Raw genomic sequence first — 25,498 nt, 5'->3', positions numbered from 1 at the left:
AAACACACGCCTCACAAAAGAGGCTTCCTCTGACAGCACAATGAAGTATGCTATTTGTTTTGGAAGAAAAGTAGCAAAAGCGATCTCATATGCAACTCTTTGCCTTCATACACTGCAAAACTGCAGAAAAGCAAGTATTTCTGTTAAGAGAGTTAGGTTATTTATAACCTACAGTATACTATCTCAAGCTTACTTTTTGTAATAGGAGTTTGAAATTGTACTCACAGTTCTGCAAGTGTTCTTAGCAAAGTCCTGTTCTGTGGATCTTTCTTCAGGTGATCTACTACAGCTTGAACTATGATTGTGTTGTTGTAGAGATCTCCAGGCCACTCTTTTATCAGTGTTGCAAACCCCTAAAAGTATAAGAGATTGTAACAGAAACAGAAAGAACTGCCTAAGGAACATTTCAAAACATCAAAGCCTCTGAGATGATACCTGCTGTGCTTCACCTCTAAGCAACTTTTACGTGCCCAGAGATCTGCACAGTGTAGAGCACAGATTTTCCTTCTTAGGGCAATGTTATCAAGATTCATGAAGCTGGGTCTCTTTCAGGTGCTGTACGCTTTGTGCAGCACCTGGACCACTTGTGCTATATTAAACAAACTAAAAATAGAAGTATTCATAATAAGTAAACAATCTCACAAAATTTGTGTGCTCTGAAGAACATCCTACTTATTCTTCTGAAAACAAACAAAATCTGTCTTTTTATTTTTGTGCTATCATGAAGTTGTCCACTGGCAACCTGTTTGAACACAGTGGAGAATTTGTAATTGTAATTCTATGTTGCTGAGGGTATTTGGCTGGCAATAGTTACTACATGTGGACATGTCAGGCTGCAGTACCTCGTAGTCACTCTCCAAAAACTCATGCAGGACCATCTCATAGATAAGAGGTTTCAAAACTGGATCCCGTCTCGGCAAGTAACGACTAATTGCCTATATGAACAAAGAGAACAAAGAGTAAGAAGGAGCATGATAAGTAACATCCCAGTACTTCAATTATATGAAAAATAATTATTGTGAACCAAACAATAAAACCATGTACAAAATACTAATAAACACTTGATAAACATTGGAAGCATTGTATAATCATACTTGTAAGTAGCATTGTAATATTACTTGCTTTAAGATGGCACGCATCAGAATCTTATTACTTACCCTGAAGGAATTTTCATTAGAAAGACAGCAGTAAGATACTAGTTGGTGGAATCGGCTAATTAGCCACTGGACTTACCGAGGTGTGAATATTTACTGACAGTCATTAGAAAACAAAACATACACAAGACCCCTCAGAAGATGAAAGTTATCAAAATCCATTTTATCCAGCCTTGATATTAAATATGATAAAAAAGCATGAGCAGTCGTTAGCTGAAAAACTTTTACTGAAATGGTTGCTCTACACTGACAGGAGCAATGTCTGCCAGGCTGGGGTCCAGGCGGGGAGCTTGGCATCAGCCTGGGAGCCAGGGATGTCCTTGACATGCAGCTGGACACCTGAGCACCAGAGACATCCTGAAGAGACCATCAATAAGGAAACAACAAGAATCTGAGGAACAACTTATCACCTGGGAAGGTGAAAAAGAGCCTGGGCATAAGGAAATTGGCCCAAGAAAGCAGCAATGTGCATGAGAAATAAAGAGATGTTTAAAAAGTATGAGGAACATCGTCAGCTCTTGGCTGTCCCAGGAGTATGGGAGAAACAAATAGCATCTCCTGGTTTCCTGAAGTGGTGGTGTCCTATGCTTTCTTAGGCGTAACATTTATAAATGGTACAAAACAGGCCTGATTTTCACCCCAAACAGAGCTCCTTTCGTCTGAGAAGCTTCCAGTGCTGCTCCGTGGAGAGGAACCCATGCTTGAGCCTGCTGCTCCTGAAGGACTGCACCCTGTGGTACAGCTCCCACGCTGGCACTTTTCAGGCCGACAGGCATTTTCTTCTGCCCCAGGTTCGGAAGCCTTTCTGTCAGCCTTTTTCCCACTAGAGCATGGTCACCTTTATGGCTCCTCTGACCACCCACACTTTCCCATTCCCCTGTTGACTTCCCATCCCCAAATTTCCCACAGATGCACACCACATGTAGCCATTCCCCATCCATCCATCCCCTCCAAGCTGCAGCCCACATCCCCAAACCAATTTGTGCCTGCAGACAGAGGCTTTGTGAAATGGAAATTAAATTTAAAAATGGAATTTATTCTGGTTGGAAGTGTGGCTGATGCCACCATCCCGGCCCCAGGCAAGGTCTGTCTGCCCGCACAGATACTGGTACGGCTCCTGGGCTGGCACTTCTCAGGCCAGCAGGCATTTTCTTCTGCCCCAGGTTCAGGAGACTTCTGTCAGCCTTTTTCCTGTTAGGGCATGGTCACCTTTACAGCTGCTCCCCACACCCAGTGATACAATACCATGATAATTTCCCATCCCCAAAATGACTTCCATTTCGGTTGCTTTTTAGGATTTATTTTTTTCTTAAATGCCGTGCCCGTCCTGGCGGCCCCCGTGGTCACCAACCCCTGGCTCCTCCTGCCAAGCCCTGTGCAGCCAAGATGGATCCTCGGGGTTGATATTCAGTGGGGATCGGGGCCGTCTGCGCCCATCCTGCTCCCAGTGCCAGGAGAAGCTGCGGACGAGCTGTCGTGGCATGGCGGGGCTGCGGTCCCTGCGCCTGGGTGAGACGCTGTGGGACCGGTAGCTGTAGGGGCTCTGCCGTTGCTGTCGTTGCCGCTGCACCAGCCCCATTGTGCTGGAACCTTCCCCGGGGCCGGCGGGCCGGCACCAGCCTCACGATGGCAATGATGGGCCGGCGGCAGAGCCGACAGGTGGCTCTGTGGGCAGCCCAGGGCTGGATGCACTCCCTGCAAAAGCAGTGCCCGCAGGGGTCCACACGAGCTGCATCAGCCAGCGGGCCCAGGCAGATGGTGCAGCTCTCTTCTACAGGGGCCTTCGCTGGCTGCTCCTGGCATGTTTGGCTCATGGCGTCTGCAGCTGCTCCGGTGTGGAGATGCTTGTTGTTCCTGGGACGCTGCTCTGATGTCAAGTGGGTATCAAGTGTCTCTGGTCCTCAGCACCTCCCTCGCCAGTCGCTAGCAGAATCTCAAAGACTCGCGGCCCACCAGCAGCACCTCAATGACTTGCGCTCCACCAGAAGAACCTCAATGCCTTGCCTGCAACCAGGGGGATCTCAGCATCTCACATGCTCCCAGAAGGACATCAATGTCTCGTGTTCCAGCAAAAGGTTGTTGACATGTTGGGTTCCAGCAGAAGGACCCATATGCCTCACCTGCCACACAGAAGGACCTCGATGTCTCTTGCAGCATCTCTTGGTTTGCTGATTGTGGTGGTGTCATCGTAGAACCATCAATGAACCACAGAATGGTTGACGTTGGAAGGGACCTTTTAAGATCATCAAGTCCAACGCCCCTACCAAGCAGGATTACCTAAAGCACATGGCACAGGATGGCATCCATGTGGGTTTTGAGTATCTCCAGAGAAGGAGACTCCACAACCTCTCTGGACAGCCTGTGCCAGTGCTCTGTCACCCCCACTGTAAAGAAGTACCCTCTCATATTCAGCCAGTACCTCCTGTGCCCTCGGCCTTTCATCCTGTCACTGGGCACAACTGAGAAGAGATCAGCTCCATCCTCTTGACACCCTTCCCTCAGATATTTATACACATTTGGGGGACGAGACTCTGGAGAGCAGCCCTGTAGAGAGGGATCTGGGGTTTTTTGTTGATAGCAAGCTGAATATGAGCCAGCAGTGTGCCCTGGCAGCCAGGAGGGCCAACTGTATCCTGGGGTGCATCAGGCATAGTATTGCTAGTCGGTTGAGGGAAGGGACTGTCCCACTCTACTCTGCAGTGGTGCAGCCTCACCTTGAGTCCTGTGTGCAGTTCTGGGCACCATAGTACAAAAAGGACGTGGAACTATTTGAGAGTGTCCAGAGGAGGGCTATGAAGATGGTGAAGGGCCTAGAGGGGAAGATGTATGAGGAGCGGCTGAAGTCACTTGGCCTGTTCATCCTGGAAAAGAGGAGGCTGAGGGGAGACCTCACTGCGGTCTACACATTTCTTGTACAGGGAGGATGTAGTGGGTTTATGTGGCAAGGTTTTGGTAGCAGGGGGCCATAGGGGTGGCTTCTGTGAGAAGGATCTAGAAGCTGCCCCATGTTTGGTAAGGGCCCCACTGCTGACCAGAGCTGAGCCAATAAGCGATGTTGCTTTGCGCCTCTGTGAGAGCGTATTTAAGACAGGGAAAAAAAACACTGTGTTAACACAGCAGCTGGGAGAGGAGTGAGGAACAGCCTTGCAGGTGCCAAGGGCAGTGAAGAAGGAGGGGGAGAGGTGCTCCAGGCGCTGGAGCAGAAGCCCCCTGCGGCCTGTGGTGAGGACCATGGTGAAGCAGGATGTCCCCCTGCAGCCCATGGAGTACCACGGTGGAGCAGGGTTCCATGCTGCAGCCCGTGGAGGAGACCACGGTGGAGCAGGTGGCCCTGCACCGACGGAGGCTGCCGCCTGTGGAAGACCCCTGCTGGAGCAGATTCCAGGCCGGACCTGTAGCCCGTGGAGAGGAGCCCACGCAGGAGCAGGTGACCTGGCAGGAGCTGCTGCCCGTGGGGGAGCCAGGTTGGAGCAGTTTTCTCCTGAGGGATGGACCCCGTGATACGGACCCATATCTGGAGCAGTTCTGGAAGAGCTGCTGCCTGTGGGAAGCCCACACCGGACCAGTTCATCAAGGACTGTATCCCATGGGAGGGACCCCACAGCACAGGGGACGAGAGTGACCGAGAAGGAGCGGCAGAGAAGAAGCGCTGTAGACTGACCATAACCCCCATTCCCCTGTTCCCCTGTGCCGCTCGGGGGGAGGGGGTGGAAGAAGGAGGATGGGGGGAGAAGGTGCTTTTGGTTTCTTTCCTTTGTTTCTCACTTCTCTAGCTTGTTAGTAATAAGCAATAAATCTTACTATCTTCTTATGCCGAGTCTGTTTTGCCCGTTACAGTAATTACTGCATGATCTCCTTGTCCTTATCTCAACCTTTGAGCCCTTTTCATTGTATTTTCTCCCTGTTCCTCTTTGAGGAGGGGGAGTGAGAGAGCAGTTGTGGTGGAACTCGGCTGCCCACTCGAGTGGAACCACCACAGGGGAGTGAAGGGGCAGGTGCCAATCAGTTCTCTTTAGTGATCAGTGATAGGACCCATGGGAATGGTGTCAAGCTGCAACAGGGGAGGTTCAGACTGGATATCAGGAAGAGGTTCTTCAGCGAGAGGGTGGTCTCGCACTGGAACAGGTGACACAGTTATGGCACCAAGACTGTCAGAGTTTAAGCAGCATTTGGACTATGCTCTCAGTCACATGGTCTCAGTTTTTGGGTTAGACCTGTGTGGTGCCAGGGGTTGGACTCAAAGACCCTTGTGGGTCCCTTCCAACTCCGGATATTGTATCGTATTCTAATTTGTGACTTGCTGTGAGGCCACTACATTTTTGAAGAGTTCTGTTTCACCAGATATTTTTACAGATCCAAATAAAAATTAATTTGAGAATATACCTCTCCAAGGAAACATTGAATGAGTGTGATCTGTTGCTCTATAGGACTTGTAAAGAAACTGCATGCTGGCAGTCAGGAAGCAAGAACCTGCTATAATTATTCAGCTCATGCCATTGAATTTCAGCACAGTATCTTATTAGCACTATTATTCCATGCACCAAGAGGCCAAGGCTATTACAGCTTGCCAAAGTAATCCCTACCACTATCAGCCATGCTGGTACTCCTGGGTTTGTAGCTGAAGGCCCAGCACTGATGAAATTCCTCCAAACACTCAGTGATGTTGCCTGTTGCCCACTAACAGTACATGTTACAGTAGCATTTTGTTATTGAGGTTGCTTGAACAAAGCTGGAAAAATAACAGCTCACTACAACATAGGTTGTTGTTTTTTTTCCTTCCAGTTTTACAAACAGCAATGACTATTCACAATAATTCCTCCCAATATTTAACTCAACAATTGCTTAAGTTACAGATTTCATGATAGTCTTCTGTCTGCAGGAAAAAAAGGAGGTTAAAAGAAAACATTGACAAAAAAGGAATTGTTAATGACTTTGCAAAAATTAGAAGTTCATTGCTCACAGGACATCTCTCCTCTCCCTCACAGTTTGAGCTCGGCCAGTCTTTGAAGTGTAGCATGCTGCCAACATCAGCTCTCACCATCTGTCACAGAATGCAACAGCTAACTTGGGGCACGCTCCTGCCAGCTGCCCCAGGGAACCAAATGCCTAAACATAAATAAAAAGCCTTCTTTCAACAACCACACGGTAATAAAGCTGGAATATCATCTGGAGACTTGAAGAAGAGGACGATTCTAAACTGCTGTTTTCATATCACTTTTGTCTTCCTGCCACCTCCTAGGCAAACAGCTTCATCCAACACGCTTTGCTGCAACTCTCGGCTCCAGTTTGCCAGCACAGCTTACTGCAGAGCAGGGCAGCTGCCTCATTACATGGGGCCAGGATAATGTGGGAAGGAAATCACTCCTGCCCAAAGTCCCACTGCTACAAAGGAAAATCACAGCCACCTCCTGCAGTTGCCAAACTGCCCAGCAAAGACAGAAAAGCATCCAAGCTATTTTTGAGCCTAGGCATAAAGCTGAACCAAGACATGCTGGAGGTTACAAACTCTTCCTATTTTATTTTTACGCAGTAGTTAAAGAGTGAGGTCAGACCGACAAAAAGCTCCAGAATTGGGATGCCTTTGTATCAATTCCTGAGCCATGTTGGCAAAGTGACTTTAAATGAAAAGACGATACTATACACAGAAACATTTTCTTTCCTTCTTTATTCTTCAGATGTGCTTTCAGACTTCTGATCAATAAAAGCAGGGTATACACAAGAAACCCCATATAGAAGGTGACATGAGATAGCCTAAAACATCTCACCAATAAGCCCAAAACACAAATACGTATTCCTCAGAGGATACCTGTGAGCTGAAACAGGCTGTTTGAATAACGCTGCTCAGTGCTAAGCCCACCATAGTCAGGTGAAGTTTTTGATGTGTCCCCTAGCCAACATTTTGGTCATTAAAACATTCCTGCTGATAGCTGATCATCCTGCACCCCTGCTGAAAGTCAGTGCTGCCACAGCAGAGTCAAAATAACAGAGCATATGCCTCATGCCACAACCAACAGCACTCACAGAGTTTGGCCTGTTCCTTCAAATCCACCTTCCTCAGTTGTTGGAGCCGAGTCCCTGGATGTTACACTGAAGTGACTCATGCACAAGCACGTTAACTCCACCAAATCACAGTTGCTTTGGGAGGAGTGGGGCAGATCGACTCAAGGCTCGAAAATCTTGAAACCGCCGTAACAAAGTTTGCTAGAGGATATTCAACTGAAGCCTCAACAGACACCAAGATACCAAAATGCAGCCTTTGGTAGTCAAACAGGACCTTTTAGTGCAGAACACACACACACAAAACTAAACCTACAAGTTAGTTGTTGGCAAATCACATTATACTGAAAATATCAGATTTCAGGCTACAGCTAATACATGCAGCAAAAATTCTTAAAGAAAATTCCCTTTTTAAAGGCACAAGTAATCTGAAAAGGGACAGTGTAGCACAGATACTCCAAAGCTAAGTACCCAGCATCCAAAGTTCTTGTAATTTCATTTCTTGATGCTAGAAGACACTTTGTCTCCAAATCTCAAGTACAGTCCCCTCATCAGTGCTAAAAGACATTACAGCAGTTACACTTTTGTGTAATAGCTGCTTGTTGGGTAAATAGGTAAAAATTCCAAAAAACATAAAAGAAACCCACGGCATTTCAAGAACTTACAAAGGATAAACTAAGTTAAGCCTGATCTAATAGTCTGGTATCTTTAGTAACTTGGGAAAACTTACTTGTCATTACAATAGTAAAATAAGCAAAGCATCTTCTAGAACTGCAGCTTGAAACTGAATAATGTAATGTACTACATCTTATGTTTTTCTAAGTCCACTTTCAATGGGCTGAAAACAACCAACAGAAAGGCAGTAATTTAGCAGAGATGTTTTTGCAGCAAACCTGCAAATATTTTTATATTTTACAGTCTGCTGGATGACATAAGTGGAGTCAAGAAAAACATCCATTCCAGACGCTTGCATCTAAAAACAAAATAAAACCAAGAGGATGAAGAAGCAGTGTATCAAAATTTCACCTGCACCTGCACTCAGGCCCTTTATTGGATTGAAATAAAGAGACAGAAACATGAGATTTCATCTTCCAGTGTGGCAAAGAGTGCACCAGACCACTAAGAACTCATATAAAAGGCAAGGCTGTTCTTGCACTGGTGTGACTCTAAAACAAAAGCCAGGCATTTCTAAAAACAGTAATGCTGGAACATTTTCGCTCTTTGAACAGAATTAAACAGCTCAAGACCAGCTATGGACTGCATGCTGTGAGATCTTTATAATATGTCCTTTTTGGCTCATTGAGTTTGAATAGGATGACATAAAATTCAGAAATAAACGTACATGCGTTACTGAAGGGAGTGTGCATAATGTTTTCTACCAGTTTGGCAGTGACAGCACTATATAGCCTTATGTCCTGGGCAATTTATTAACTGAGAATCTCACACCAAGCATGTACCATTATGGTAGTTAGTTTCCTAGGAGGGAAAACACAAGACAGAGCAGGCTGCTGCTCTTTTGCCACCATTTCTAGCACAGAGCATATATTTTCCCTAAATTACTTTGCCATTTTTTTGCAATTACAGCTGTGTCTCTGTTGCAAGAGACTTGGATTTTCAAGAAAGGTTGACACCAAAGAGGCTCTTTTCCTTAAGAGTTGGGGCAGGAATTTTCAGGTGATATTGGAAGGAAGTGGAAAGTAAATGAAATGATGTATTTAACTGTAAGCATCCGTGAAAGTAAAGGCCCTGGGGGTGGGTCTTTTACTTGTGGGCTGTCAACAAGCTAAAAATAGGTAGCTGAGTACCTGGATGTGGTCTGCCTCCAACCCTGTTTGGAGGCTTGTTAACATGTACATATCAACCTGAATGACAATTGTATGACAAGAGGTCTGGCCCAGGAATTTTAAGGGCAGTGCTGTCTTGTGCTGCCACATTAGAGCCATTACATGTCAAACCTTTAGATACTCAGTCAAAACATAGAGGAAACAGAGCATGTCAAATACTTCCCTTCAGAGATACAAATTAACTTACCTTAAGCTGACCTATTTCTTTAAACTTGTAAACTTCAAATTCCCAGAGTTCTGTGTTTTTGCCAAGAATTTTCTGGCACTTTCTGGAAAGAAGATGAAAGGGAGAGAATAAATTATAAATACACAGAATAATACAAATGTGACAGCATTACTGCATGATTCTTTCCTCCTCTCTTCTCCCTTATCAGGGCTCTTTCAAAGGTCACTAATTTTGGCAAGCACTGCTTCAAGCAGAGTATGCCAGGTAACTCCTCCTGTCAGGGCTTACAATTTCATTGCATTCAGGAGAACCTGACTGCTTACTATGCATTCAGACTTATTGATTAGGAACGCATTAGCTTAATGAGTGAAAAATATAAGTTTCAGCTAAATAAAATTAAGTGCTTGAAGATATACATACACATACATATGAAAATACAAATCTCAGGTGATTTCTTATGCTTCAGAAAACCAAATATGACATTTTGGTTACATGCATGGAAACACAAATTATCTTCTGAAGATCTTATATGCATTGACACAGTAATAAAATCAACATCCAAAGAAAACTTCGATGTTGAAAATCTAGTGTGGTTTTGAAAAAATCACGGCTTATTTTCAAAAATATGTATGTCCCAATTACAATTAAACTTAAGAAAAATTTCAGTAACTTTTGGGTCACTACAGGCAACAAAATATAGAACACAGTAACATATCTCTATGTTTTGATACCTTAGAGACTCTACAACACAAGGAAAATCAACGTTTCAAAATATTTCAGAATCATTAATTGCTTCCAATTTTTCTCACTGACACATTTTAGCCAGCAAAGATGATCTCTTAATATCTTACCGAGCAGCCAGATCATACTCTCCTTTCTCTACTAGGTGATTTATATAGGCTAAGCCAATGTCCTAAAGGGAGCAAAAATAAGGAGTTAGTTATAAAAGTTTGGAAATCAAGTACTTTACTGCTACAATAACTACCATTTCAGCTGTAGGCCTTGTTGTTAGGTTAAGCACCAGGCCCTAAGTGAATACCTCCAGTTCTTTAGATGTGGGGCCCACGGAATAGTCAACACAAAATGTTTGCCTAGATCACTAAAGGACTCAAATTAAGATGCTCTTTTAAATAATTTTCATAATCTCATTGACACTGAGAAGAGTGTACCACTTCTGTATGTTAAGGACAGTTCAAAAAACATAGCTGATCATTCAGCACTTGCATTATTTATCTCAAATATAAGAACATCATCCACTGTCTGAGACACCTTCTCTGTCAACACAAAGTTTGCATCCAAGAAAAATGTTGGTGGAGAATGTAAATTACAGAATGGGTTGGGTTGGAAGGGACCTTAAAGATCATCCAGTTCCAACCCCCCTGCCATGGGAAGGGACACCTCCCACTAGACCAGGTTGCCAAAAGCCCCATCTAGCCTGGCCTTAAACACTTCCAGGGATAGAACATCTACAACTTCTCTGGGCAAACTGTTCCAGTGCCTCACAATCCTCATCGTAAACAATTTTTACTTTATATCTGATCTAAATCTAGCCTCTTTTAGTTTTAAGCCATTACTTCTTATCCTGTCACTACACAAAGAGTCCCTCCCCATCTTCCCTGTGAGGCCTCCTTTAGCTACTGAAAGGCCACTATAAGCTCTCCCTGGAGCCTTCTCTTCCCCAGGCTGAACAACCCCAACTCTGTCTTCACAGGAGAGGTATTCCAGCTCTCCAATCCTAATGAAGTCTTCCTGCTGCTTCATAAAGTAAAGAAATTATATATAATAATCTCACAAAGTTCTCAGTAATAACATACTAAATTCATCTTCTCAAGAGTTTATCACATAGGTCAACTGTAAAGTAATTTGGTAGGCATTTAATACGTTAAGTCAAACAACCATGCCTTATATTGTAATCCCTGTGGTAGTGTCAAGGTCAACATAGACCAACGTATTCACTGCATAATGGAAGAGTCATATTGCTAAAAACACATTTTTTCCAGCCACAAAGAGGGCTGTAAAATGAAAGAAGTCCTTGTTTCTTGAAAAGACAGGCATTTGGGAAGGTTTTCTCAGACAGAACATATTTTTTTATGATCAAAATCAAAGACAGTACTGAGAACAGCAGAATGTGAATGGAGATATCCAATAGCTTCAATCAGTCAATCTATTACAAAGCTGGAAAAAAGAAAAGCCATAAATATACTCCAGACTTTAGGATTTTATGCTACTACATGAACCATCTCTGTATTTTCAACTTCACCATTCCTGAGAATGAAGATTGCTGGCAGCCTCTCTCCTGTGGGCCAGTCTCCCAGCAAGCAGAGAAGACAGTGTAAGGAAAGGGCTGCAGTTGTATAAGATCCTTGCACTCTGCTGAGGAGGTACAGAGGGGCATGCTCATTCCTGCAAACTAAAAAAGGCCCAAGACGTCCACCTCACTTGGCAGGTGGTGCAACTGTGGTGTCATTGGTCTGATCGCTGATAGGCACTGAGAACATGATTTGTTGTAAATCCCTGTACCACCAAGACTTTACTTAGGACTTGATATCAACAATTTTTCCCTTACGTTTTGCGTTAGGGGCCAAACACTCAATGACTGTGCTTGTGTATACCCACAATGAATTGAAACCTAGTGGAATAAATTTTTGCAAACCAAGAGAAAAGCATAAATATATATATATATTCTAATGTATTGTCAGGATGTCCTCTAAGAATTTTTACATCTTCTGCAAGGGTCATGAAGCAGCTAAATCAAGCAAGCTGTGATAGGTGATGGCATGCCATTAGGACTTGATTCAACTTTTGGACAGCTTCAGAAGAAAAGAATTTTTAAGATGTATTTATATGCAATGTGCATATTGTAGAAATAACCTGGCTAAAAATTAAACACCTCTTCAAACACTTTGTACCTAAAAAGAACACTTCCATTAAAGAAACACCAGTATTAACAAAATACCAATATGTTCATACTGAGGTCAATTTAAAAATAAAATAAGTGAAAATTAGTGATGCTTTTGTGGCTGTTATATTATCTCCCTCACTCTTTTGTCTATAACAACAATATCCTTTTTTGTGCTCTGAAGGAACTATAAACATGCGAAATAACTATACAGGGGAAAAGAAGCTTAACTATGTAAAATAATGAGAATTGCAAAGCAACATGAGAGAGCTAGATGTGAAACTGCAACTGAATTTCAATAGCATTTAAAAGGTCTTCTGACGGCACCTTTGAAACTCCTGCCAAAACCCTGTCAAACATACAAGGTAAAAGTTAGAGAAATGTGTCACCCCCCAACCCAATCTCTAATATTGTAATACTGTGTTACTTGAAACAACAGAAAATTTAAAACAAAAGCAAAAGCAAACAAAAACCCCAAGAGCAATCAGAGAAGTGCAATTCTCTTCTTTTTAATGTCAATAGCACCTTCATAAAATCCACATCCTTTTGTGTTTCACACACTAACATTCCTGTTCTGCAGCTGAAACCAGGAAATCGAATGCTAGTCAGAGTATGCCTGACAGCTATTGTCTGGTGTGACACAGAACAGGGAATGTATTTGTAGCATCTCACAGTGCTCTAAAAGAAATCAGATATTTTGTTTTGAATAGAAGTTTTGAGACTTACCAAAATCTTGTGCTTTTTTATGGTTTTCTGACTGATCTCAGCTGCCATCAAAGCTTCCTATATTCAAAAAGTAGAAAACTGAGATACTAGCCAAATGCACAAACTTTCAATACAGAAAGCTCTAGAACTGCATAAATCAACAATTTCTTTTTCAGAGCAGGGTGTTTGAAGCAGGAGAATTTTTAATGCCATGGCTGAATGAACAGCTTTGAATTCATACTCAAACAAAAGCAGTCAACCAAAGAGAAAACTACTTTTGTTTCCATCTGGGTTCACTCCACATTACTATATTAGGATCAAATCTCAAGATTACAATGAAACAGACAATGCAATCCCATTGGATCATTTTCAAATGAGAACCCTTCACTACCAAAACCTGTGAAAAAAATCATCAGGATGGCACTGGGGGAAGGGTACGCTTTTCTCTTTTGTACCCCAAAAGCCTTCTCCAATCAGTATGATTTATATTTAAGTGTCATTTGCAGTTCCTCTCCCTCCTTCAAGTGCATAGAAACAAAGCTGGCACTTTTACAAACAAAATGAAACCTTTCACATACATCATAACACACGAGCTATCTGCTACCTTGAATAGCTTTCACAAAGACACGCACACAGCTGTCACTTGCAAATTACTGGAGTCTTCAGGGACCAAATGCTGTGATTTACATAAACGGCATAACTGTGTTCATCGTGTGAGTTTTTTATTCAGATGCAAAAGCATCCTCAAGGATTTAAACAAATCTGCATGAGGAATATCATGACAGCAGTAACGGAAGGAGCAAGTGCAGAACAGCATTTTTTTCTTATAATGGGCATCCAACAAGTAACATGTAAATAAGGATTTGAAAGTTACTTCATGCACAGTAACAAGTGTTTTTAAATCACTGGCTGCAGGACAGCAGAATCGAGAACACTGGGTGCATGTTGAGATTGTCTGTAAGAATTTAATATCGTTTTAGGTGTTAAGATACAAATGCTTAAAAACACTAATATTTAGAAAACTAACTACTGAGCTGCTTTTTCAAAGGGAGTTGTATATCCTTGTTTTTCAATATTGGCTCTGTTTTTTTTTTGGTGAATAATACTGCTTTCAGCACCAACACCTACACTTGGAACCCATATTATTTTACTTTTAAAAACTTCAGTGTTGAAGGTAAGTAACATGGAACAACACGCAATGCCCTAACACCATTTTTGTTCTATAGTGAAAGTAATATAGAATGGGAAAATCTAATATCCTTCACTATGTCCATTTCCCTTCCCTCTTTAGTCAGAAGAGATCTAGAAAAACACCCACACTGCTCAGTAGTCAACTGTTCTGCTGCTTTAAAGTCAAAAAACAGCTTTAATAATTTTTAGTAACAGCTAATGCATTTCATATCTGATGCTGAGGGCAGCATTCACAGCATTTAATTCATCCACATCATTTGGGTACAATTCTGACGAGTTTTTCCAGTAAGAACTCTCCACAGAGGCAATGCAGAGATGTATGGTCAACACCTGCCCTCACAATCATTTGGACAATGACTGAAGGAACAGAAAATATTTAATCCAAATGATCTAGCTAAGTTCATCACCCCACCACAACTTCAGAACCAGGTAAGTCTGAAGGAAAGACTGTTGTAAAAATTACTTCATATTTCTTCTTTTCCAGAAGCCAGTCAATGTGGTCATCTTGGTCCCGCTCTTTAGCCACAACCACGTCTCTTGGGCTGATGATATAAAAAAGTGATTCACCTTCCGAATACTCTGCAAATACATACACAATTTTATTATTATTATATTTTCCTTAAGTAAAGCTCTGCTTTTTAGTACGCCCTTGAGGGGAATTTAAGAAAAGGAAGCCAGCAAAGCTACTCCAGCAGAACATGCTTCTTTGGGAAGCTGGATTCTCCAATAAATTAGAACTGGTTTAAATGGCAAAATAGCTTTCAAAATGAAAAAATCACTACAGCTTATTGCAAATTCTGATTCATCCACTACGTGTAAACTTTATGATGGTTTAGAACACATTATTATACTTTTAGAGGACTATTACACCACATAGCCTGCAATAAACTTATCCTCCCCATCAAGGTCAAGGCCATCAAAAGCATAAATGATAGATGCCATAACCCCTGGGGACACAGCACATCATTACAGCAATGCATTTGCAATGCTATAAGTTAAGGTTGTATGTATAATGCATTTGCTTATACCATAAGTCTTTATTTTTGAGTAAGCTCAAAGTAAAAATGTACTTAAAGGTAAAACCAAGCACAGAAGACTGCTGTTCAGAGTAATTATTATTTGCAGAGAACCCATGAAGAATCACTATATTTTGTGGGTATGGGAAAGAAGCCCATCCCCCAGCCTGTAGCTGTATCTATGCACGCATACAAATACAGTCCCGAACCTATAAGCAATCCACAAAATACTGCTTGTTTTAAAGCCATCTAAAAATATCTAGACTTGTCAGGTTAACTAGAATATTCATTAAGCATAAAAGTAGAACTGTGGGCATCAGTGTTCTGCTTTTGGACAGGTATAAAGCAATCTCAATTCCACTGATAGCAGCAGAGATGTTCTGGAGATCAGGAGGAGATATAGTTTATTTCTAGTGGCTTAAGGGCACTGATGAACACAGAGGCCTGCCAAGCCTATGATTTGAACTGTGCTGCCAGAGAAGTTGTTTAATAATCAGATTCATGGATTTTAAAAGCCAGAAGGTATGTTTCTGTTTAACACTGCCTATATCATCTTCACCAAGGATTTCTGCATCAGCTGTGCCATGCATCTTCCTGAACTACAATACATATATCAGAAAATCACACTGGCTTATTTAAAAAACTGGTATATGCTATGCCAGAGTTTATTCTCCTTGCCTGTTACATAATTAAACCCATCTTCAAGGCTGAACTAGCCAAACTCCAGTTTCTACTCATTTTACCACTTTAAGGTCTGTCATACGCTGGAAGCTTTATCAGCACAGAAAAGCTAAATAACTACTAAAGCGAACCTTTTAAGCTGATCTCACTACTGAAATTATGTTTATTCCATCTTGGGCTTTAACATAGCTTTTCCAGAAACTGTTTCATTCATTTCAGTATTCCTGAAGCCCTTCTAGGTTTGCCCAATGATATGGAAGAGCTCCTAAAGATCATGTTGAGTCGGGCTCTATCAAAGATAATTCTTTCCATGACACTGCACATTACACAAGATCTAAATTTCTCCCTTCCACACTATGTGTGGCTTAATAAATGGCATTGAAAATCTTGTGTAAATACACCCCTTTGCAAATAAAGCATGTTTGTGTTTTTTCATCTGACTTGTTCTTGTGGACTTCAGCGTACACTTCAGTGTCATAAGCAGTTCCAGACAGTTATTCAAGGAGATAGCAAAAATGAAAAAGGAGGCTCAAAGTATTTCCAAATCAGGTCATTTTAATTCACTTCCAAAACCACAACAAAACAATATTAAGGACACCTACCTAAATGATAATCTCTACATTCATTTTCCTGAAATCCTCGTACTGTTAGCGCATCAGAAGAAATCTCCTCACAAGACTCAGGCAGGGGCTGTACAATGTCCAGCCTGGGCCGCGCACAACACTCCACCTCCTAGAAAAACACAAATGTCTTAGCTGCATCCTATACAATTTACTTAGCAATACCAGCTGATGGTCACCTATGAATAAGGTTGAAATTCAACAACTGCAGCCATTCCCAAAGATGCAGTATCAGTATTCACTTGGCACTAGGTACTCAATTGCGAACCACATGAGTTGTAAAAACGTGACCTACTGAGGAGCTGTAATTGCATCTGGAACACAAAGGAAAATTATCCCAACTCTTGGCTTGCTTCCCTTGAAAAGGAGGTTCAGCCAAGACACAGGTCTAAATTTCTAAATTCTACCCCGAGTCTGACCATTATTTTTCTACTCTTGGTCACAGAAGTTTCCAGAGCTATCAAAGATGATCATCAACCACTGTGTTCAATAAACAATGGAACAATTTCAGAGACTTGTCAGCTGGGCTCAGGCCCTGGAGGACAGAGCTCTAAAAAAACAATGTTATTCCAGTACAAAGATTAACTTTTTTTGAGGTGTTTTGTTTGTTTCTTTGTTTGTTTTTTAAAGAATTTTGCACTTCTAAGCATCCAACAGCAACAGAGCTAAAATTAGTTTGAGAATAAACTAAAACTTTTGCTGTGCTAGTGATATTCAGTAATGTGAACTTTGGCAGTGCAAAGTAGGTGGTTAAGGTAAGATGACAACACATGGAAATCACTGGCTTCAGCTAGCTTTATTTTTAATTAGGTTAAAGTCCAAGATAATGCCTTATTTCATATTTCTAGCTATGAATAGTAGCAAAATACAGAGTGCGAGAACAGGGCAATGCAAGAAGTGGATTTACACAGCTCCAGCCTATGCATTTGGCTGCAGCATCACTTGGGTCTTTCCCTGATTTAACTGTTCCAGAGCAAGTGAAAAATGAAACACAGCCGTGAGTTCAACTCAGATGCAATTTGTAACAAGTAAGAAGTTGTTATTTGAAAGCTGTGAAATCAAGCGTAGCCAGAACTGTGTTCCTCACAACCCAGCAGCATCCATAGCGAGTGATGAGCTCAACCAGCCTGCGCTCCGCGGAGCTGAGGTGGTAGCAGGGGGCTCCCAGCAGGCCAGGTCACAGCACAGTGCTGGGGAGAGAAGTCCTTTTGTCTCCTTGCTATAGGTACTCGGGGGACTGGGAGGCTATCAAAGTCCAGCTTGCAGTTTGCTGTTTGCTTAAAAGGCTAATTAAAGGCAAATGCATGAGAAATCTCTTTCCTATGTTCTATAACCATTGTATTACCTGATATCCTCTTTTCATCCTTCTTCCCTAAAGCAGCCAGAATGAGTTTCACCTTTCTCAGTTACTACTAGCTTTCCACTAGCTCCCTTCTTCGTTACTGACAACTTCCCCATTTCCTTGCTTCCTTGCATTCCAGCCTGCCTTTTCCTCCCCCTTCTCATCCCATTTGTTTGCCTCCTTTTCTTTCGCTGACTCTCACACACTAGAGGACTACTACGCTGGCTCTCTGGGGAAACTGTGCTGTGACATTATTTTTCTCCTTCGTATAAATAAAGAAATAATAATCTGACATCCTGCAGCAGAGCTGGAAGCTAACCCTATTGATTTCGGCAGGCTCGAGCGTTTGTTTGAACCTACAGCATTTCATCGCCTAGCAACTTGTGCACCCAGTTGCTCGAGGTTACTATGGCGATGGGTGCCTAATGCAGACGTGCTATCAAAGAGATGATCAAGAGCATGTGCCACTCTCACACTGCAACTTCAAGGGTTTCCTCCGCTACCTCGCCTTTCATTCAGCAGTACAAAATAAATGTCGGAGCCAGCCGCCATGCGCACCTGCTCGCTGTAGGAACAGCTGACACGAATCCTAATTTTTAGCTATCTATGCGCGGATCTTGGTGCAACACAGCTAAGGTCTTGGAGGTGAGGTGAGCAACAATGCTACTTGGCTTGCACCAACGCATCCCACCCAGCACCGTGACTCCTATTGTCTGAGTTCATCAGCTTCACTGCTCTCATTACTTCTGAGGTGCAGTGTCAGCAAGGTGCTCCTTTGGCTATAAGGATCCTTCAGTTCTTCTGGTGCAGAAATAGCAGAAAGAATGAGAGAAAAGGAGAGGAAAAGAGAGAGGGAGGGGAAAAAAGAAGAAAAAAAGCAAGACTACCTAGGGACCTTCTCCATTTCCTGCAGGAAACAAAGGAACCCAGACAGGACTTTTAAAAGGTAAATCCATTAGTCTTCAGCGTGACCTCCACTGCCCTGATTTGATAGGTCAGAAAAGTCTCAAGCACTGCTCACTATAAGCTGACTACAAACTCTTTCATGGTTAATCAGATCTGTGTGACTGGTGCACGCCCTAACTCACCAGACGTGGCTTGGCACTGTGATGAAATTGTAACGTAAAAACAATTACCGTTTTTTCTGAAATCTCCTTTACGTATGAAAGTATAACAAGCTGGTCACAAAGAGGTGCGAGCCCACTGATATAAAACTCAGTATCAAACTGGAAAACTGAAACACAGGAAAGAAAACAGATTGTTAGGCAAACAAATGTATGAACTGCTCCCTAAGAAAAAAACACAACTGATTTTTCAGAGACAACCACCGGCACCCAGTATCAGTTCAGAGAAATGAAGACATGATACATATAACAAACCTACAGTCCTCCCAGTTGGATCAGCAAGATGATGAAAAATTACATTTAACAGATTAAATTCCATTAAGGCTTGCAAGAAGAAATGTTTGTGCTCCAGGACATGCCAGAGATGAAACATATTAAATGAATGGTCAGCTAGACTTTCAGTAACTGCACTGGGGGGGTTGGGCTGGGAGGACTAAAGAAAAAAACATCACCAAACTCAGTAAAATAGGTAACGTATGAAACATCTTTGTAGGTTTGCATATTTGCAGCAAGTCATGTTGCCTTAAGAGAGTCACGCTTGCTACATCTGATATGATACGTATGATAAATGAAAACACAAAGCTCATTATTAATTTATCATCATGAGAAGATTTGCAGATACACTCGTTACTAAGAAAAGATACGGTTAAATAGTGGCTTTGCTTGTTCTTAAAACTGAAAATGTAATTTCCTAAACTGTCTTATTTCAAGACCAATTTAAGTGTTGATTATTTTGAGATAAAAAGAAAAAGATTTGAACTGTATTTACAAAAAGGCCCATTGAAGCACATGTCTTCCACAGATATAACTATTTAATTTTTATTATGTATGGGTTTAACAGAACAGGCATTAAACATCTGGGGCTCTCTTTTTTCTGGGTGCCTCTCTCATGGAGCCAAACACAACATTGGGAATTTGATGAAGTACCCAGACCAAGTGTTTTCATTAATTAGTATTTGTATTAGCAAACTTATTCTTGTAAAATAAGGTATATCAGATTCACCGTAACTTTCTCCCAATAAATGGCTTCAGGAAAATCTAAGTACAAGTAGAAAATAAATGTCCCCTTGCTTTCTAATTAGCAAGCTACATTACTATCACCTTATGTTCATTGAAATAGGTACTATTTTAGTAAAGCAAATAGAAAATACAGTATAATGACAGTAAATATAGAGTTAATTTTCTTCAGCTATGGTAATAAGAAGAAACAAGAGAAATAATCATCGTCCTACAAAAGAAGAAAAAAATACTGACAAATAAAATAAAGATTTGACATCTGTCTTTCCCTGAATAAGCAAATGCTGTTTTTCTCTTAATGACCGTTGACACTTTGAGATCACTGGGGGACCAAAGCATGGCATAAGGGTAAAGTACAATCTATTCTAGGAGAGAATAGGTTCACGTTTGTAATCCTGTATGCAATTTTTTTGTTCTATCCTGCAAGACTGATGAGATTACTTGTACTGCATCAACATAGTGCTCTGAATGGTGGCTTTAAACCAACCATGTTAAGAATGTCTACGTAATAAATCTTATTCCCAGTTTACAATCTAATATTTGGCATTCTACAAAAACATGTGAGGCAGACACAAGAACACAGAAAACTAAAATGAAGCGAAATCCAAAGCGGTAGGTAGAAGGACATCAAAGAAATATTTGTTGACAGCTTAAAAAATGACAAGAGAAGGTTTTAGAGGCATCTAAAATATTGTCATTTGAATTTGGAGAGAAAAACAGGGTGGTGAATGGTATCTTTATAAAGATTATAGGGGCAGTTTTCAAAAATCACATGTTTGACCTGCACTGGAGCTTCAGTTCCTTAGCCAGGGAGGCACTGCTAAAAACGATTGTAACACCCCTGTAATGGTGTATTTAGGATAAAGCAGCACTGCTGTTCAGCGAGACAAAAAAGAAAATCACTTGAAGCTTTGTTTTTTAATAGAGTTTAGTTTCCTTGGTTTCACTTTCAGCTTTCTCTCAGCTCATCCTCCTCAAGAGGCCTTGTGGAAACACAATGCTCCAGCTCTGCCGCGACAGCCTTGAACAAAGACCACCTGGCACAGACAGTGCTTCGTGACCTAGCAGAAACCTTTGAGGCAGCTCATCAAAAACAGTTTTACTGAAAAATTACAGCAGTTATAGCTGTACAGAACACTAGAGGTTAATTTGACTTATTTTCTGGACAGTGTGTTGTGAAAAAGGTGGGGGGAAATCCAACACGGAGGTATTGCAGAAATGCTGCTAATTTAAAAAAGATCCAAAACAATTAAACCAGGCGTAGCACTGAAGTAAATGGAAATGAAAGCGGTATTACCATTTGTCATGCATGTTTATGCCTGTCATAAGAAAGGACAGAAGATATGCTGACAGTGGATCTACTTTATGTTCACCAGCTATATACAACTGTCAAACAAATTACTCGGAAGCACAAAGACAAAACCTGTAAATCACCTTGCTCATTAAATGAAATGTACAAAATACACAATACAATACATGCTACCTTGTTTACCCAAATAAAACATCTTTCTCTGTGTTTTAAAGATACACAAGCAGTAGTCTGAAACTAAAAAGGTCTGTTCTGTTTAATCAAATCTCAAAAAAACAGTCCCTGCTTCTCCACTGCAGATTTAGCATGTGAAATTTTGTTTACAGTGATATCAGAAGGTTTTGCCATTAATTTTAACAGGGCCAAGGTTTCCATGTTATCTTTTGAGAAAGTAACCAGGAAGATGCATAGAATGAACGTGAAATTTAATGTGCGGATGAAAAGAAGTCTTGTTATTGAAATAATTTTTTTTTTTTTTTAAATTCCATATGATGTATGATAGAAACCTACCATGAATTCCGGTGCACTGCTACCTGCTGGGGTGATGTCAGTATGCACTCCCAAACTACCTTTTCACCAGCTACTTCAAGCACATCTGCAAATTTTGCAGTCATTTCTGCTGGCTGCAGTGTAACATACCCTTAAGTGTTCTAAAGGTAGCGTCTCCAACACCAGTGTTTTTACTGAGCTAGGTTGTTTATGCAAAACAAATAGTATACTAAATGGCATGTTTCGATTAACTATTATTATCAGGTTCACGCAGTTGTATTTGATATAATTTTTGCCCCATAGTGTATGCATTCAGTTCCAATTACAGGACCAGCAAAGGCTTTTGTCCTACATTATCATTATTTAAGTTGTCTTGAGGTGTATACAGGCAAATTACATATACACAGTTTACTTTTAAAGAAATAAAAGAATACTACTACTTTTAGATGTGTTATCAACATAAACCTTGAATACAAACCTCACATATCTAATATTCATAAATTTCTAATATTCATAATTTTCTTTGAAAATCATTATATATTAATACCTGCATCAGCATTTGAGTTTTTCTGTACTCAGATGGTTTCTCTCTCCTGTTAGGCTACACAACAGTCTTCATAAATTCAGATTTCCAGGGTAGACCTACTTCTGACTAGGAACCTGAGCAGAAAGCTCAAGATGTGCCCAGTTAATGAAATGTCAGCCACAACTCAAAAGGAAACAGAAATTTCTGGGGAGGACCAGTGAAGTAACCACGTGAGTGTCCTTTATTTGAGCTCAAGTATCCTTACAGTTGCCTGCAATTTTTCTCCCCATATAAGTGAAAATTAAGAAACTATTTACCTAACCATATACATGTTGCAATGACATTTTAATGGACTGTTCCCTTCAGTAGGAAGAACAGTAGGGTAGGATGCTTATCAGTTGTAGGACCTATACACCAATGATGACAAAAACAGAATTCCTCAGTTTATGCTCCCAAAATCACAATTCATAGCCTTCACTCTTCATTTAAAAAGAATATGTTAGAAAAAGTGTGATCTTCAAATTTATTTTTGATTGCAGAAAGTTTGGAAAGGCTTTAAAAGAAAAATTAATAGTGATCAATTAATCATTCTTAATATAACCTCAAATGCCACAGAGCAAAGAGGATGAGCATTTTCACTGAAATAAATCAGGGCACTATAAATGATATTGTAAAATTTAATATGATGACAGAAAAAAAAAAAAGCTTAAAATCGGTGAAAACTCTGTAAAGCCTCTATAGCTGAAAGTTGTTGCCTTACTAGCTACCAGCACAAAATGGAAATAAGCAAGAATTTTGCTACTGAATATAATTTATCTCAACTACAGTATCACACGAATTAGAAACATCAAGAAAAAAAACGAACAACAAACAAACAAAACAACTGTTTAGTCATGCCAGTAATCATCTATCTGGGGCATTCTGCTCTTTCAATTAAATTAGCAAATGTTTTGTGTACTGTAAGCAGTGCCACAACTTGCTGTCTTACTTGCAGTCAGGCTGCGTGAAATGGCAGTGCTACACTGGGGCTCCTCTTATCCCTATTCTTTCCCACACAACAATAAAATCATCTTCAGAAATATGGCAATTGTCTTTACAGTTCTGCAGACAGAAGCACCTGCAACCTTTAAGCAAATCGCATAGAAACCTCAATGACAGCCGGAAAGTCAGAGCCTTAAGTTTCAAAGCTTCAAAGTTGATTTTCTGAAAAACTAATTTTTTCCATTACAGACTGAACTGAAAAGACTTGATCAACAAACAGGGAAAATATCCAATATAGTAATTAGTTTGATAGTCTGAAATATATTTTTTTAATCAAGGAATTTACAAATGATCAGTTTTGTCTCATGACAAAAGATGACGAACAGAAGTCTAAGTGGATTCAGTTATACAAATGGATTTTTTTTCCTTTCTTTTTTTTTTTGGCAGTTTGCTTTTCAGAATGTAGACAGACATAGTCCAATTAAATGTTTGCATAAATCAGCATATAAAGTTGATGACATTTATTCATCATTGATTTACTGCTCACCCTATTTGTTAAGCAAGCTTTAAGCTCTGTCTATGTAAAGACAAATAAGCTGCTATGGTAGATCCCAGTATCTCACTTTACAAACCAAGAAATAAATATTCCCATGTTTTCTTTTCAGATAAAAGTGTGTGATCTCAGTACTTGATGGTAACTGGGCATGCAGCGGTACAGCTATTCCCTCACAAAACATGAAGATGTGTTGTTACAAGAATATCCACATGCAATTCTTATACCAGAAGTCTGTTTTGTCGGGAATGTGGGGGAATGCACATGGGAGACAAGTGCTCAAGGCACTGCTGGCTACTTGGCGCCTGGAATTAAGCTGAGATTCCTCAGATAAAATCTGCACTAACATGAATTGAATAGGAAGTCTCTAATCTACTTTGAGTCTTTTACTGTCTTTCAATGTTAATTTTTATTTTCCGCTATCGTTAGAGAGCCAAACTGCAGCATAGGTAAAGCAACTCACCAAGGATCCATAAACTGGAGCTGCCTGAAAAAAGTCACCCGAGGACTACTTCATGCTTGTAAGATGCACAGTTTCACTTTGAAAAGGAATTGCATTAGCTGCAAAGTGCTAATTAGTTCATTAGGAAGCAGCCTTCTAGTAGGCTACATTTGAGTAGGGCTCCCTGTTTAGAACAGAAGTTGTCCAGCATTACAGCTTTTGTACATGTAGCGGGAGCAAGCACAGAGGTCAAGCACTCTTTAAGAACGATCACAATGGCATTTAGTCCACGTTAAGCCTGTAATTCAATACCAATACTTTCTAATCAATACGCTACTTCACGGTGGTAGCTGACAGAGCTAAACTGATAGGATCTGCTCAGCTAACATACATTTAAACCTAAATAGAAACATTTCACCGGAGTTTATCTTTGACACTGAATGGAGACTCACATAAGCAATGAACTGTAACATAGAACCAGGGACAACAGAACAGATTAATAAAGAAAAGCACCATTAGTACACCAAGATGTATAAATAAACTTGGCAATATCATACAGATCTCAATGCATGAGAACTCTCTATTTTTTTTAATTTCTCTTGCGTGCTACCACAGCATTATCTTCTTTGAAGTACAACATTCGCAACTGCTCAGTGGTGGTACTTTCCCACACCATGGGCCATCTGGTTTAGAATTTGAGTAGGTACCATATTTACTTTCTGCCTCAGAGCAAATATGGCTGCATGTCAAGATAAAATCCTTGCACCACAGGATCCTGTGGACCTAACTTGCAAGGCTGGAGATGCTCTGCTTCCTTATTCACTGGGCTACAAGCCACTGAAGAAATATTTACAGTCTACTGATGCCACCAAAGTTTGCTATTATGTTATTGTAGAACTTTGAGGCCTTCAGAATGTATCTAAAAACACAAATCTGAAACTGCTGAGATATGAGAAATCACCATATTGTCATAGGCTCCATACGTATTACCCTGATTAGCTGATGCCAAGATGTTATAAGTGAAAAGGATATGTATGGCAGGGTAGCTGAATATCCTTCAGATATTCTTATCTTGTGTAAATTCTTTACATTATGAGAGTAAATCAGCTTACACACCCACTTAGGATATTAATACTCTTGCAAAAAAACTATACAGGCTGCTGGTCAGTCTGCCCAATAATAATTTCAGACCTTACAGCTATGCATCTGAGAAGTAAAAGTTTAAACTATAGTAAAATTGAAAAAGATGCCGTGGAATAACATAACTCTCAAAGACCTTCTGTGTGTTTACATCAAAAGCTACTGTATTGTCTATTGAGACTTGAACAAATATCTCAGTTTTCCCTCCCAGCATACAATCCACGTTCCAATGAGTAGTACTGGCAGAATTTGGCAGAGCCATTTCAGTGCTTTGACATGAAACCAGAAATAAAAATGTCAAG

General features: G+C 40.8%; 1 protein-coding gene across 4 annotated transcripts in view; it reads right to left on the bottom strand.

The window, feature by feature from the left end:
- The window catches only part of VPS41 (VPS41 subunit of HOPS complex), a 107,622-nt gene that overhangs the window by 20,044 nt on the left and 62,080 nt on the right, over positions 1-25,498 (bottom strand). For all 4 annotated transcript variants that reach the window (XM_068674962.1, XM_068674961.1, XM_068674964.1 and 1 more), the window contains exons 11-18: positions 18,752-18,849; positions 16,256-16,385; positions 14,420-14,535; positions 12,787-12,843; positions 10,013-10,074; positions 9,183-9,264; positions 843-935; positions 226-353 (exon numbers count right to left, since the gene is read on the bottom strand). In XM_068674962.1, the coding sequence (XP_068531063.1) occupies positions 226-353; positions 843-935; positions 9,183-9,264; positions 10,013-10,074; positions 12,787-12,843; positions 14,420-14,535; positions 16,256-16,385; positions 18,752-18,849 (766 nt within the window). The remainder of the gene's footprint in view (positions 1-225; positions 354-842; positions 936-9,182; positions 9,265-10,012; positions 10,075-12,786; positions 12,844-14,419; positions 14,536-16,255; positions 16,386-18,751; positions 18,850-25,498) is intronic.

The sequence above is a fragment of the Anas acuta genome, chromosome 2 (assembly GCF_963932015.1).
Source record: "Anas acuta chromosome 2, bAnaAcu1.1, whole genome shotgun sequence".
NCBI classification, from domain to species: Eukaryota; Metazoa; Chordata; class Aves; order Anseriformes; family Anatidae; genus Anas; species Anas acuta.
This window is presented reverse-complemented; position numbering and strand designations above follow the sequence as displayed.